General features: G+C 34.6%; 1 protein-coding gene across 14 annotated transcripts in view; it reads left to right on the forward strand.

The window, feature by feature from the left end:
• Window positions 1-12,506, forward strand: part of SYNE1 (spectrin repeat containing nuclear envelope protein 1) — a 419,767-nt gene that overhangs the window by 160,750 nt on the left and 246,511 nt on the right. For all 14 annotated transcript variants that reach the window (XM_057489084.1, XM_057489085.1, XM_057489094.1 and 11 more), the window contains 7 exons: window positions 97-237; window positions 3,689-3,849; window positions 5,808-5,958; window positions 9,019-9,246; window positions 9,639-9,737; window positions 11,158-11,348; window positions 11,704-11,827. In XM_057489084.1, the coding sequence (XP_057345067.1) occupies window positions 97-237; window positions 3,689-3,849; window positions 5,808-5,958; window positions 9,019-9,246; window positions 9,639-9,737; window positions 11,158-11,348; window positions 11,704-11,827 (1,095 nt within the window). The remainder of the gene's footprint in view (window positions 1-96; window positions 238-3,688; window positions 3,850-5,807; window positions 5,959-9,018; window positions 9,247-9,638; window positions 9,738-11,157; window positions 11,349-11,703; window positions 11,828-12,506) is intronic.

Raw genomic sequence — 12,506 nt, forward strand, 5'->3', positions numbered from 1 at the left:
GAAGTTGACAGCCTAATGAAGGGACATGAGAACAGTATTTTGTGACACTCTTTGGTAATTAATAACATGATGTGTTGTTTATTTTTTCAAATTTAGGTCACATTAAGAAAATGGGAACGATTTGAAACAAACAAAGAGACAGTGGTCAGATACCTTTTTCAAACAGGTTCGAGCCACGAACGCTTCTTGAGTTTTAGCAGTTTGGAGAGCTTATCTTCAGAACTGGAACAGACAAAGGTAAATCAGTAAGACCAATTAGTCCCTTGGTACTTGCTATTTTGAAGGAAAACCCTGTTTCTGTTCCTTTATTAATTGCTATAATTATTCACTTAATCAATACTTACTGTTCATTGATTATCTACTCTTCAACACACTAGTCAAGTTGCTTTGGGGAATGAAAACAGTAAGGTTTAAGCATCAAGAACTAACAGAAATTTTACGCTAAAGTGGGAAATGATAAGTTCCCTAATAGGTGGATACATTAAGAAAAATCTTTCTGAAGGCAGTGATATTTTTAACTGAAACTTAAAGGGCATATAAGACATAGAAAAGCAGAATTTGGGTGGAAATGCACATTCTAGTAATGGGAAATGGCATGAAATACAAAATTGGGGATTCTGCACTGTAAAGCAGAGAAATGGAAGTACAGTTGCAAAGGAAATTTGGTTCATATTATAGACTGTTGAAGGCCTAAAGCATTACTTTCTAGGCAACATGGAGTCCTTGAAGGTTTTAAGAAAGGAATCAATGATCACATGATTAGAACTGTACTTTAAGAATTGTTTCTAAGCAGACTTAGAAAATTGAAAGGGTATAAGACCTAGAGTCATGGGATCCATTTAGAAGGTGTGTGTGCATTAACATGGGCATGAATTAGGGTAATGGAATGGCAATAAGGATAGATGCAAGAAACAGAGAGTAAAGAAAAAGTAGCTGGTACCTAAGATTCTGAGCCTGACAGAGGCAATAGGAGTGAGATGAAACTTGAAGGATTAGCTGTCAGTGGGGAAAGATGACCAATTCAGTCTTGGATGTAGTGAGTTTGAGGTTTCAGTGGGACATGCAAGAGATAATACTTAGTAGGTGTGCTTGGTGAACTAAGGCTGTAATCTCAAAAGCCTTCAAACTTGAAGTTTTATAAGGCCACAGAATCTTTCAATTCTATGTGATGTTTTTTCAGTCATTTAAATAGAATATTATTTTTAATTTTTAATTTTAAGTATGTTATATAGTAAAAATATATCAGGTGTCCTTTATAAATACAAACATATTTATTTGTTTAATTATCATATAGGTGTCCCACCCAGGTTTGATCCAGGGTTTCTGATACCCTGTGGCTCTAATCCCTTTGAATTAGTTTACTAGCTATGCAGTTTTGTCAGTAAACAAATATAAAGTTTTTAATCTTATTATTAAAATTCTCCTTAGCCAATATTCTTGTATACTTTGGGACATTTTTGATAGTATGAGCTAACATTTTTTGCACATATATCATATGCTGGTCTAATCACTTGATGTTTTATCATTTTCCTCAATTCCCAAAGCAATCCTGAGAAATAGTTACTATTATTAATCCTGTTTCAAAAATGAGGAAATATAAGATACAAAGTTGTTTATGTATTTAACTAAGATCTCAGGATTACTAACTGGCAAGGTTGGGGTTCAAATCTAAGAGATCTGAGTCCAGAGCCCACACCCTTAGACACTGTATTATGTTCTCATTAAAAAACTGAACCAGCCCTTTATTAAGTGTTTATGTATGCTGCTCCACAAGCACATGTAACATGGAATAATTGCTCTCTACTTCTTTGCTCACTTGACATTGTATATCCAGCCTTCATTCCAGTTGTAGTTTTTGAATGGTTGTACTAAGGAACTCAAGTACTTCCCATCTGTGTTGTAGGGTGTTCACTTCAATATCATCTTCAATCTTTACAACAGGCGTCACTGATGAGAAAGTGATAATTCAGTTATGTGGCTCAGTTACACAGCTAGTGAAGGATAGAGACTGGTTTCAACTCCAGACCCATCTGATGCCGGGGCCCACTCTCCTGCTGCCCCACTCATGTCTTCCTCCTAGAATTTAGAGAGAAAGCCTTATAATCTTGTTCTATTTTTGCCTAATCTGATTTTTATCACCATCATTCTGGTCTTTGAATTCCTCTGTATTGTGCTTTCCCTATATGAAACTCCCACAAAAGCCTCTTTGATTGAATTTATGAAAGTGTTTCAAACATAACTCTACTTTCTCCGTGTTTTTTTCTCGGTTTCTGGGAAGAAATTCTGGGATTCTGATATTATGCTGCTATTCACAGTCTTCACAACTGAATCTACGATTACTTTAAGTTCAAAGATAGCAGTGGTGGGTTCTTATAACCACAGAATTTAGTATTGTGACATTAGCAAATAGCATATTTTAGAATATTATAAATCTCTCTAGTGCGAGGAAGCCATACTTGTTTTATTCTCTCAAATTGCCAAGTACTTCTTATAGTAATATTGATATTTCTATGAGGACATCAAGTCTTTCAAACATGAAAATACAGTATTATTATGTAATCTATTACATATGGAGTTATGTAATAATTCTGGGAAATGCTCTGCATTATCTGTTTAGGAGAAGGGACTTCATAATCAAAATTTACACTTCTGTGAGATTCTCTTGCCTGCGAAGAAATGAGATGCTAAGTTTCTTTTTTTTTCACCCAGGATTATCTCTGAGTTTATCTTTTTAATTCAGCATTCAATATATTACCTGATAAAATTCAGATAATAGCTAAAATTTACCAGTGCCTCTAATATATTAAATTAATTTTTGAATTAAGATAGTTTTACTATTATTGAGAAGCAGTGTGTGAATTTCATAAACCATTTTGTCCTCAGATTTATGTGAGGGATATAAAAGTGATAATAGGTACCTGCCAGAGTGCCAGGCACTTAAAAATGGAATTGCTAATGAAAAACTAACAGTAACCATATAAGAAAACCATTATTATCTGCACTTTATATGAAAGGGCCTAAAAAATAATTTGCCAAAGTCAAACAACTAGTTATTAGTAAATCCAGGATTCTAGTCCTGGTTTAATTGGTCTAAATCTTACCTTCTTTCTATCATGATGTATATGGATACATAGTAAATAAGATTTAATCATATTAAGATCAGATTATAGCTCCTTTTAGAAAACTAGCAAAATGTTTCTTTATAGTAAAGATCAGTGATACTCTTTATTGACTAAGATATTCTTCAGTTAAATAAACAAATACTTACATTCATTGGCCTAGAAATTTATTATCACTCCGATTGAGAAAGTCAACCACTATTGGTCATTGCCTGAGCTGGCATGTAACAAACTAACATATTTGGGGATAAGTTAATTATTATAATGCAGCTCAGAATTCTAAGCAATGAACCTACACCAGGAAACAACGGAGAGACATTTTTGTGAGAACTGTTGGATAACTATGAAGGTAAATATCTGTTGTACATATAAAATGAAAATAATTTAGCAAGGTGTCTATTCTAGTCATGATGAGAGTAAGTCCATTTTATTGCTGCAAATATATGCTAATATTCATACATGTATGAATCCATCCATCCATCTATTCTGGAGAAGACTTTGCAGTGTATGCAGATTATTTGAAGGCAGAGTTTAATCAATATATTCCTAACAATTATGTCCCTTTTTAGGAGTTTTCTAAACGAACAGAAGGAATTGCAGTCCAGGCTGAAAATCTTGTGAAGGAAGCTGCAGATATACCACTTGGGCCCAAGAATAAGCAGCTGCTTCAGCAACAGGCCAAGTCAATCAAAGAGCAAGTCAAAAAATTAGAAGACACGCTTGAAGAAGAGTATGTGCTTGACAAGTCGTAAACTTTCTTCTCTGAGATAAAAGTTGCATACTGTTTTTCCTGTATATTGTATTCAAAACATTCTTTTAAAATCTCAAAGTGTCTGTGTACTTCAGCATGTTTTGAGGAAGCAACTCACAATTCAAAAGAAAGTATCACCAGTACAGAACCAACATCTATAACAGAACAGAAAACTAAAAGGGATGTGATTTTTGCATCGTAAACTGATTCTGTTCATGAGAAAGCCATATCTATTCAATTCTGTGGCCTTCATACATTGGGGAGGGAATCTCAAAAAAGAACCAATATTTAAAATAAATGTCTGACTGTGTTATCTTCTGTCACCAGTTAGAGGGAAGAGGAGATATTTTGGTTGTGTAGATTACAAGCCTAATTACATAGATATAGACCAAGTGTCTCCATCTCCAAGAAGCTCATAGAGCTTGGTTATAGTGCCTCAATATTCAAATTGTCGCTGGTTAATATACTATTGCCAAAAATTAACTTTAAAGATCTATTTTAAACCCTTAATATTTGTTTATCTAAAAAGAAAGAACAGTTTGGCCTGTGGTACCACTTGTTATGTATAAAATATGTAAAAAAATTTTGGACAAGATAAACATGAGATGACCAATGTTCCTCAAAATGACATCACTGAAAATTTCTTTTTTAAAGGCTGTTTGGTGGTAAATCACCGATACATATTATTCCTCAGGCATAGGACATGATTTCTAAAATGGATTTAGAAGTGTAAAATTTGCTTTTACTTAATACTGTTAACACCTTGAAGTTAATGTATGTTTGCCTAAACTTTAAAATTTGTTCAATCATTAATTTAAAGGAAATTATGAGTTAAAGCTTTGAGAACTTTATATTGAATATTATCCACCAAAGTATGAAAACAGTAAAACTTCCAGTTTATTAGAAAGGAAGCTACTTTGATTTTGCATATCTATTTGAACTTGTATTTCATTTGAAAACTTGCAGTATAACATAGCTTACATTACCTGTACTGAAAAGAACATTAGGCACATACAGGTGTACATTTGAGGCTGCAGTATTATTTAATTGGACATCCAGTGATGACATAATATTTTTCTTGATGTCTTCAAGTGCCTTTAGGTAAACAGGGAAATTCTTTCACTTGATTTTTTTAACCCAAGGACTTAGCAGTTCAATGAAATACTGTAAGTTTCTTAGTCTTTTTCTAAACTGAAAGCCATAATCACATGATTCTATACACATAGCTAATACAAACAGAAATCTGTAGTTGAAATTTTGTTCATTAGATTTATTAAAAATATAGCCCAAGGTGTCTAAAAGCAGTTAGGGTGCTCATGTACAAGTCTTTTGAAATCAAGATGGAACAGTCATCTAAGAATAGTTGAAATCATTATAGATTGCAGATTGCAGGCTTAGCTCTAATAATAGAAACATTTCCTACATAGCAGCATGAGATTCAGATTCCAAGATCTTTCTTGATTCATAAAAATGATTTTATAGAGATTTCTGAATATAAAACATCACTGCAGTATCTCTCCTTTAAGATCAGGAGGACTATGTTCATGAAAGTAGGACTGCTAAAAAACTGTGTGCTAGAATCTATGCAGACACTTCATTAAAATAAGTCCTGGCAATTACTGGTCATGTGCAGAGATTAACTAGATTATACCCATATTGAAACCCTTTGGACCTAGCAATGTTTTTGTTAGAGGCACAGTTTCATTCATAACGTAGTGTAGATACTACCTCGTTAAATGCTCATTCTCAAGGAGACTGGAAGGCTTGAGACAACTTGGAAGGCTACTCAGTTCAAATGTACATCTTTTTCTCCTGTTCTAATAGTTTCAGCTTCAACATAATCACAAATGTCTTCGTTATCTTTTCACTTGGTGATTTAAAGAAACATGTACTGTTGTTGTCTATGAAAATACTGCATTTTATTTACTTAATTTTAGTATTAAAACCATGGAAATGGTGAAAAACAAATGGGATCATTTTGGCAATAATTTTGAGACCTTGTCCATCTGGATAACTGAGAAAGAAAAAGAACTCAATGCCCTGGAAACTTCATCATCTGCCATGGACACGCAAATCAACCAAATTAAGGTGACCTGCTGACATGTTATATTTATAATCCATGTCTAGCTTTTAAGAACTCCTTTCTTACATTTTATCAAATGCTGTTTGGCCCAAGGACAAATCTTTCATTGCTATGTGACTCTATTAAAATTAAATTCATGCAAAATGCTGAGCTAAGAGGTCTTACAACACTTTATAGATGGAATTAAGTGTTAATGTTGTCTGACTTATGCATTCAAAGTCAATATTGTGTGGAATGTCATTAAAATATTTTTATGGTTACATTACTCTTTTTCCCTGATTTTGACTTAACGTCATTGGAGTGCTCTGTTGATTCCTTTATACAACATGAAATGTATTCATCATCTACAGCTGTACTTTGTAAGAATTATTCCAAAAATCTAGCTCAAGCATTAGTGGTATTTGTCCTCACAAACCACAAGGAGGAGAAATTACTTTCTGTGGAACAATCAGATGCCGTTACTCTCATGCTTTCATTTGTAATGACCTTGGGGACATGGGACTGAAATGTTCTGATCCTTCAGCTATCCCAGCTCTAAAATAACCATTTGCATAGACTGTCATTGACCACTTCGTTCAAATAGTTTTAAAAAATTGGCTGAAAGAAATGAACTCTCAGTGTTCATTTCTCTTTTTTTCATACAGTTTTTACACAACTTATTTTCAAAATTCAGCCACTTTCTTTTCTCTCAGCTCATTTTTTTTGGAACTGGAAAACCCTCTGCCATTTCATTTTATTAAATACAGTAAAATAAATGCCAAGTTGAGGGAACATTTCTCATTATGACTCAGAAAAGCCATCACCACATATACAAGGGAAGGGTGCAATGTTGCACAGCTAAAAGTACATGCTGTGCAGGTTGTCCTGACTTATCGCATATCTTTTACCACCCAAGATAATGGAGCCTGGGGTACACAGTCTGCTTTTGTCTTGCATTGTATATGAGGCAAAATAGATGCCAACCCATTTAAGAATTTTCATGAAAAATATTTAATCTTTAAAACTTTTTTTAAATTGTCATTTAATCATTTTCATGAAATTCTAAGAATAGCACACTTAGTTTTGTCTCAAAAATTTCCTTTCATAAATTTTTAACATATACTTTTTAACTTGTTTATCCTTTCTATGACTCATTTTACTGCTATTTAAATCTTAGTTCCAGGTGTTCTGAAATATATAAAAAAATCAAATGTTATATCACTGTTACTCTTCAGGAAACAAAATGATTACATATTATATTTTGAAATATAAATGCTTAATGAATGGGCTTCCATGCCATCAGACTAGAAACATATCTTAATATCCTAATATGGCATTTTGAAAACTATCTAAAATGCATCAGGTGAATATGAATAGCAGGAAAAACATATTTACTGAAAATAAGCAAAGAGAAAGTGGAATACACTGTACTTGGAATTTGGGCTGATAGGTTCATGCTCTACTTCCAAACAGACTACATTAGAGAAAATACTAAAAATGTAGTAACACTTGTCATGTTTTCACTTTACAACAACCTTAGGATTCAACTTAATGAAGCTTTTTCATTGTGAAGATATTTATTGATAAGCCTATTTTTGTTCTTCATTACATGCTAATCCAAATTGATTTCTTACTCCTAAATGACAATTTACAATTGATAAGGCCATATCCTGGATTCATCTTTCTTTTTGGATAAGAAAATTTTTGTTACAATTCAGCAAGATGATTATATGTTTTGCACTTATGAATTTGTTATTCTCCTGTATTACACTAAAGACTAAGAATTTTGATTTTAATTAAGATTGTTTCACTAAAGTGTTTCAAGCACCTAAAACAATTATTAGCATGTAAGGTACTCTCAGTATATGTTTGTTGAATTTATGAGTAATTTTCCTAAAAAATATCTGGAACAGCCAGATGCAGAAAGATTGTATTAATGGTCAAAAAATAAATGCTATCTGGCATACTACTGTAGTCATACATATGAGAAATAAAAGTAAAAATAAATAAGTTATGTATACCTGGCATTAATCTGATGTAAGTTATTTCTTTTTGTCTCATCTAGACAGGAGTTATTTCTTAATAAGTTGTCTCATGTAGATGGAAGTCACACATTAATTTTTGTCTAGGATAACAGCATTTTCCATTTAAATTATTTGAAACTGAGACATATCTGGATATTTTGCTTTATTTTAATTGGATGATTTGGCTCATTTTCTGGGAGAAATAATTTTCATTCTCTTATAGTTAAATTTATGACAGACACACCTCCCCCAACACACACATCCTTAGTGGCTTTTGGTACTTTTCATGGGTTAGCTAGTATATAGAATGTTCTCCTGCTCCAAATGGAAATTATAGCATGTAGGCTGTCTACTGTGGAGTTCATAGCTATTGAATAAAAGCAATGGTTCACAGAGTAATAAACCCACAATAGTAACATCACCTAGGAGACTGTTAGAAATTCAAAGTCCTGGCCCTCAGCTGAGGCCTACTACTAAGGGTGAGCTGCTGAGGATGAGAGCCAGGCAATCCTAAATACCCCAGATTTGGAAATCACTCACCTAAAGCATGTATGATACATTTGGGCTTAGGAATGGAATCAGAAAAGCTGTTAGTTTGGTAAAATATGAAATATTCAACTACATTTTAAGAAAATTTAGTGGACGTCTATATTAACATTCCTGTAAGTTACTGGAACACACTGCTTCCCAAATCAGTTGGTTAAAATGCATGACTCATCGGGTAGGCAAGGAATTCTCTGTAGGTTCAGAGATACTGCAAGAATTCCAGGGACAACTCCTGCTTACCTCACTGCAAGCAGGAGTAGCTGGTTCTCTTTATCCTCCATTCAGCAAGCATGGCTCCATCAGTTTATATATTTAAGACATTGTCTATCTGTCCTCCCCAAATGAGGTCAGGAAACACGTGGTCCTTTTTCATAGCTGCTCTCTTATGGTCCAAGTATGTTGAAATGTCAGTTAAGGAAAATTCTACTAATTTTCTCTCTCTGCAGATAATTATATCATTTCAGGAAGGCAAGCTTGCTCACCCTACCTTGTCATTTTTCTTGTTTTAAATTTTAGGTCGCAATTCAGGAAATAGAAAATAAGATCAGTGACATCATGGGACTAGAAGAAGAAGCTCAATCTTTTGCTCAATTTATTACCACTGGAGAATCTGCCCGAATCAAAGCCAAGCTGACACAAGTGAGAAGATACTGGGAAGAACTCCGAGAGCATGCACACAGTCTGGAAGGGACAATTCTGGCACATTTATCTCAGCAGCAGAAGTTTGAAGATAATCTTAGCAAGGTAAGGACTGGTTATTTATGCTAAAGTGACCTATTTCACCTTGCATGTACAGCAAAATGCAACAAATACTACAGGAATAGTGGAATAAAGAAAAGACACTATTTGCCAATCATTTATGAAGTTGTCAATGGTGACTAAATTTATACTTTTTTATAGGGTACCTTTTCTGAGTTAATATAGGAGTGTCATTATACTGTGTGCAGATAGGAATAAAGGGTTAATTACATTCCTTTCAAATAATGGGATACATTGATTTTAGGTTTTTCAAAAAATGTATTTTATCAAATCATATTGAAAGTTATTCAAGAAAGGCGTGTTACTTTGCCAATAACCTTTCCTGCCTTGATTTATATTTTTCCAACTATTATTTTTATATTTCACCAATGTTTTAGATCCAACAGTCTGTGTCTGAGTTTGAAGGAAGACTTGCTGATCCAATTAAAATATGTTCTTCAGCTACAGAAACATACAAAGTTCTCCAGGAACATATGGTAAGAGTATGCTTCAACATTTCTGCTTATTTATCAACTCAGGAATTTGATAATTCCTACTTGGAAAGAAAAGATAGTAAATATTTTTATGAGAGTTAAAATTGAAAAGATTTTTATGATAGTTGAGGAAAGATAAACATATTTCATTTCATACAACACAAGAAATGTAAGTATGCACATATATTTTCATGAAGCATGTGTATTAAAGTATTCTTTTAGAAAATATTTCTCTCCCTTAATTAGAACATGTAACTTTCTCAGATTATACTATAATAAACTATATTACCTATTGCCAGCATTATAAAAAAATTATGTGTGTAGAAAAATAAATGTGCATAGATTTCTAATTTTTACCCCTGTATTCAGATTTACAATACTCTTTTTCCACTGACTTTTTTCCAATGACTCACTAACCCTTTTCCAATGACTAGCTTTCTTTGGTCTGGTCCCTGAACTGGTGACCATTGTGGGATGTTTCATAAAGCAAAAGACAGATGCCTCTGGCAGTATTTAGGAGAAGGAGTAAAGGGGGAGAAGCAGGTACAAAGAAATACTGAGAAGAAACACATGTTAATTAAAATATATATATTCTCCCTGTTACATATGCATTTGTGCACAAATATATGTAAGTGTGGAGGAAGAGGTTATGGTGATAGAAAGTGAGTAAGACAAGGCCACATCTAGAAAGGGGAACAGAATAGAATAGCATTTGAATACTTATAATTAGAAGGCATTTTGTGTTACTTATGTCATTTTTTTTTAAATCCCCAAATTTAGGGAAATTGAATATTACGAAATTATTTTAATGGGCAACTGAGTTAATAATCAAGTGCCAGAGAGGATAATACTCTATTTTTTTCTAATATTTAGATTTCTTAAAGCGAGTAATTTTCTGTCTTGATTTTCTGATCTGTAAAACAGGGATAATATAAGAACATAACTCTTACGGTTCTTAGGAAGATGAAATGTGTTACTAGATGTAATGTATGTCACAGTACCTGCCACATTCACTGATTCCTGATACCAGTGTAACTCTCCCCATACACTTTTTATAGAGAGTATTACATGGTACATACAACTTTTGTACATTAGGAACAGAGGTTTTTAAAAAAATACTCACATATTTGGACATCAAATGAATAATAGTTTTCACAAATTATCCGAATTGTTAAGGAAAAGTTGAAATTATCCAGATATACAGCAAGACAGATGTTCTCTCCATTCTCATGCTTGACTTCGGCATTCGTGAAGTGTAGGAACTTCCTCCTTCTGTTCACTAGGTCTTGCTGAAAACCGTAGGCAGAGACCTTTTTTATTGCTGTTTAGTATGATGGAGGGAAAAACTGGTGATTAGGGGTCTCAGAAAAGTGGGTCTCCTTTCCTGACGTGGCGCCTCCCCTGCCCCCTGCACGCGCGGTAGGATCTCCGCCAGGCTGTGGAGTCGCTGAGCAGCGCGGTGGGCGCCCTCTCGGCCGGCGCCCGGAAGGTCCGCGCTCCCACGGGCTCCGCCATCCAGGAGGCCGCGACCCTGCAGCACAGATACCGGGGGGCGCTGCTCCGGGCCAAGGAGAGGCAGGCTGCGCTGGAGACCCTGCTGGCTCACTGGCAGAGGTGAGCACCTTCCTTCCAGTCAGCACCACAGGTTTCAAGAGCCCCTCATAAATGGGAAATTCCGGCCCAGCTGTTCGAGTGATGAGAAACTATCATCCCAGATGTGAAACACATCAATTTATGTGCCCATATGGGAAGATCTTGCTTGATCTGCATTGGAAGGTGAAGATTCCCAGTGTGAGAGGATGTATGTGTCTCTTACATACATACCCAGATATAAGCAAGGTGCCAGGACACTTACCGACGTGAAGGGGGTGGGTTGTTTTTTTTTTTTTTCCTTCACTTCTTGAAATGAGATACAGCATCTAGCAGGATGACGTTGGATGGATTTGTTTCTCACCTCTGCTTTCTTTAGGCTAGAGAAGGAACTGTCAACCTTTTTGACCTGGTTAGAGCGGTGTGAAGCTATAGCCGGTTCCCCAGAAACAGACATTTCTGCAGACAGAGTCAAAGTAGAGAGTGAACTTCAGTTAATACAGGCAAGTCCGAGGGAGGGTGAGGAAATGAAATGATGTTCGTTGTAGTTACATTGTAAAAACAAAAGCTGGAACGAAACCCTATGTCCAGCTTAACTTCTTGCTTCGGTTTTGTGATCCCAAAAGGATCCTAAAGACAAGTAGCGGAGAACTTTGTGATGATCTAATGAAAATCCGGTAACATAATGTCTGCCACTTGAATACAAATTATCTGGCAGGAGGGTTGAGGGAGGAATGAGTAGAAATATAATGAAACAAAGTGGCAATCAGTTAACTGGGTAAAAGGTAGATTCTTCCTATTTATGTATTTGTATGAATTTGGTAATAAAAAGTTTTTTTTTAGAAAGAAGGAATATAATATTGAAGAAGTCTCAGGGATGATTATTGCACAGAAAAAAATGAATAAGCACAAATGCAAATAATAGACAATGTTAGTTATTACATCCTTGAAGAAACCAACTTTTTAAACTTAATAAAAATATTTAGGTATTATTGAAACAACAGCGTTACTGGTTTGTGTAGGTGAGTAACTTGCTTTAAATGATTGTCTGTGCCAGAAAGTTCCACATGTAATTGGCAAATTACAATCAAAAGGGATTTATCATATTACAGATTTATACCCCAACTTTCTCCCATCACCTTTTATAAAAAATGCAAGAGGAAGCCAGGTTCGTTTACTTTT

Source organism: Manis pentadactyla, chromosome 12 (assembly GCF_030020395.1).
Source record: "Manis pentadactyla isolate mManPen7 chromosome 12, mManPen7.hap1, whole genome shotgun sequence".
Lineage (NCBI taxonomy): Eukaryota > Metazoa > Chordata > Mammalia > Pholidota > Manidae > Manis > Manis pentadactyla.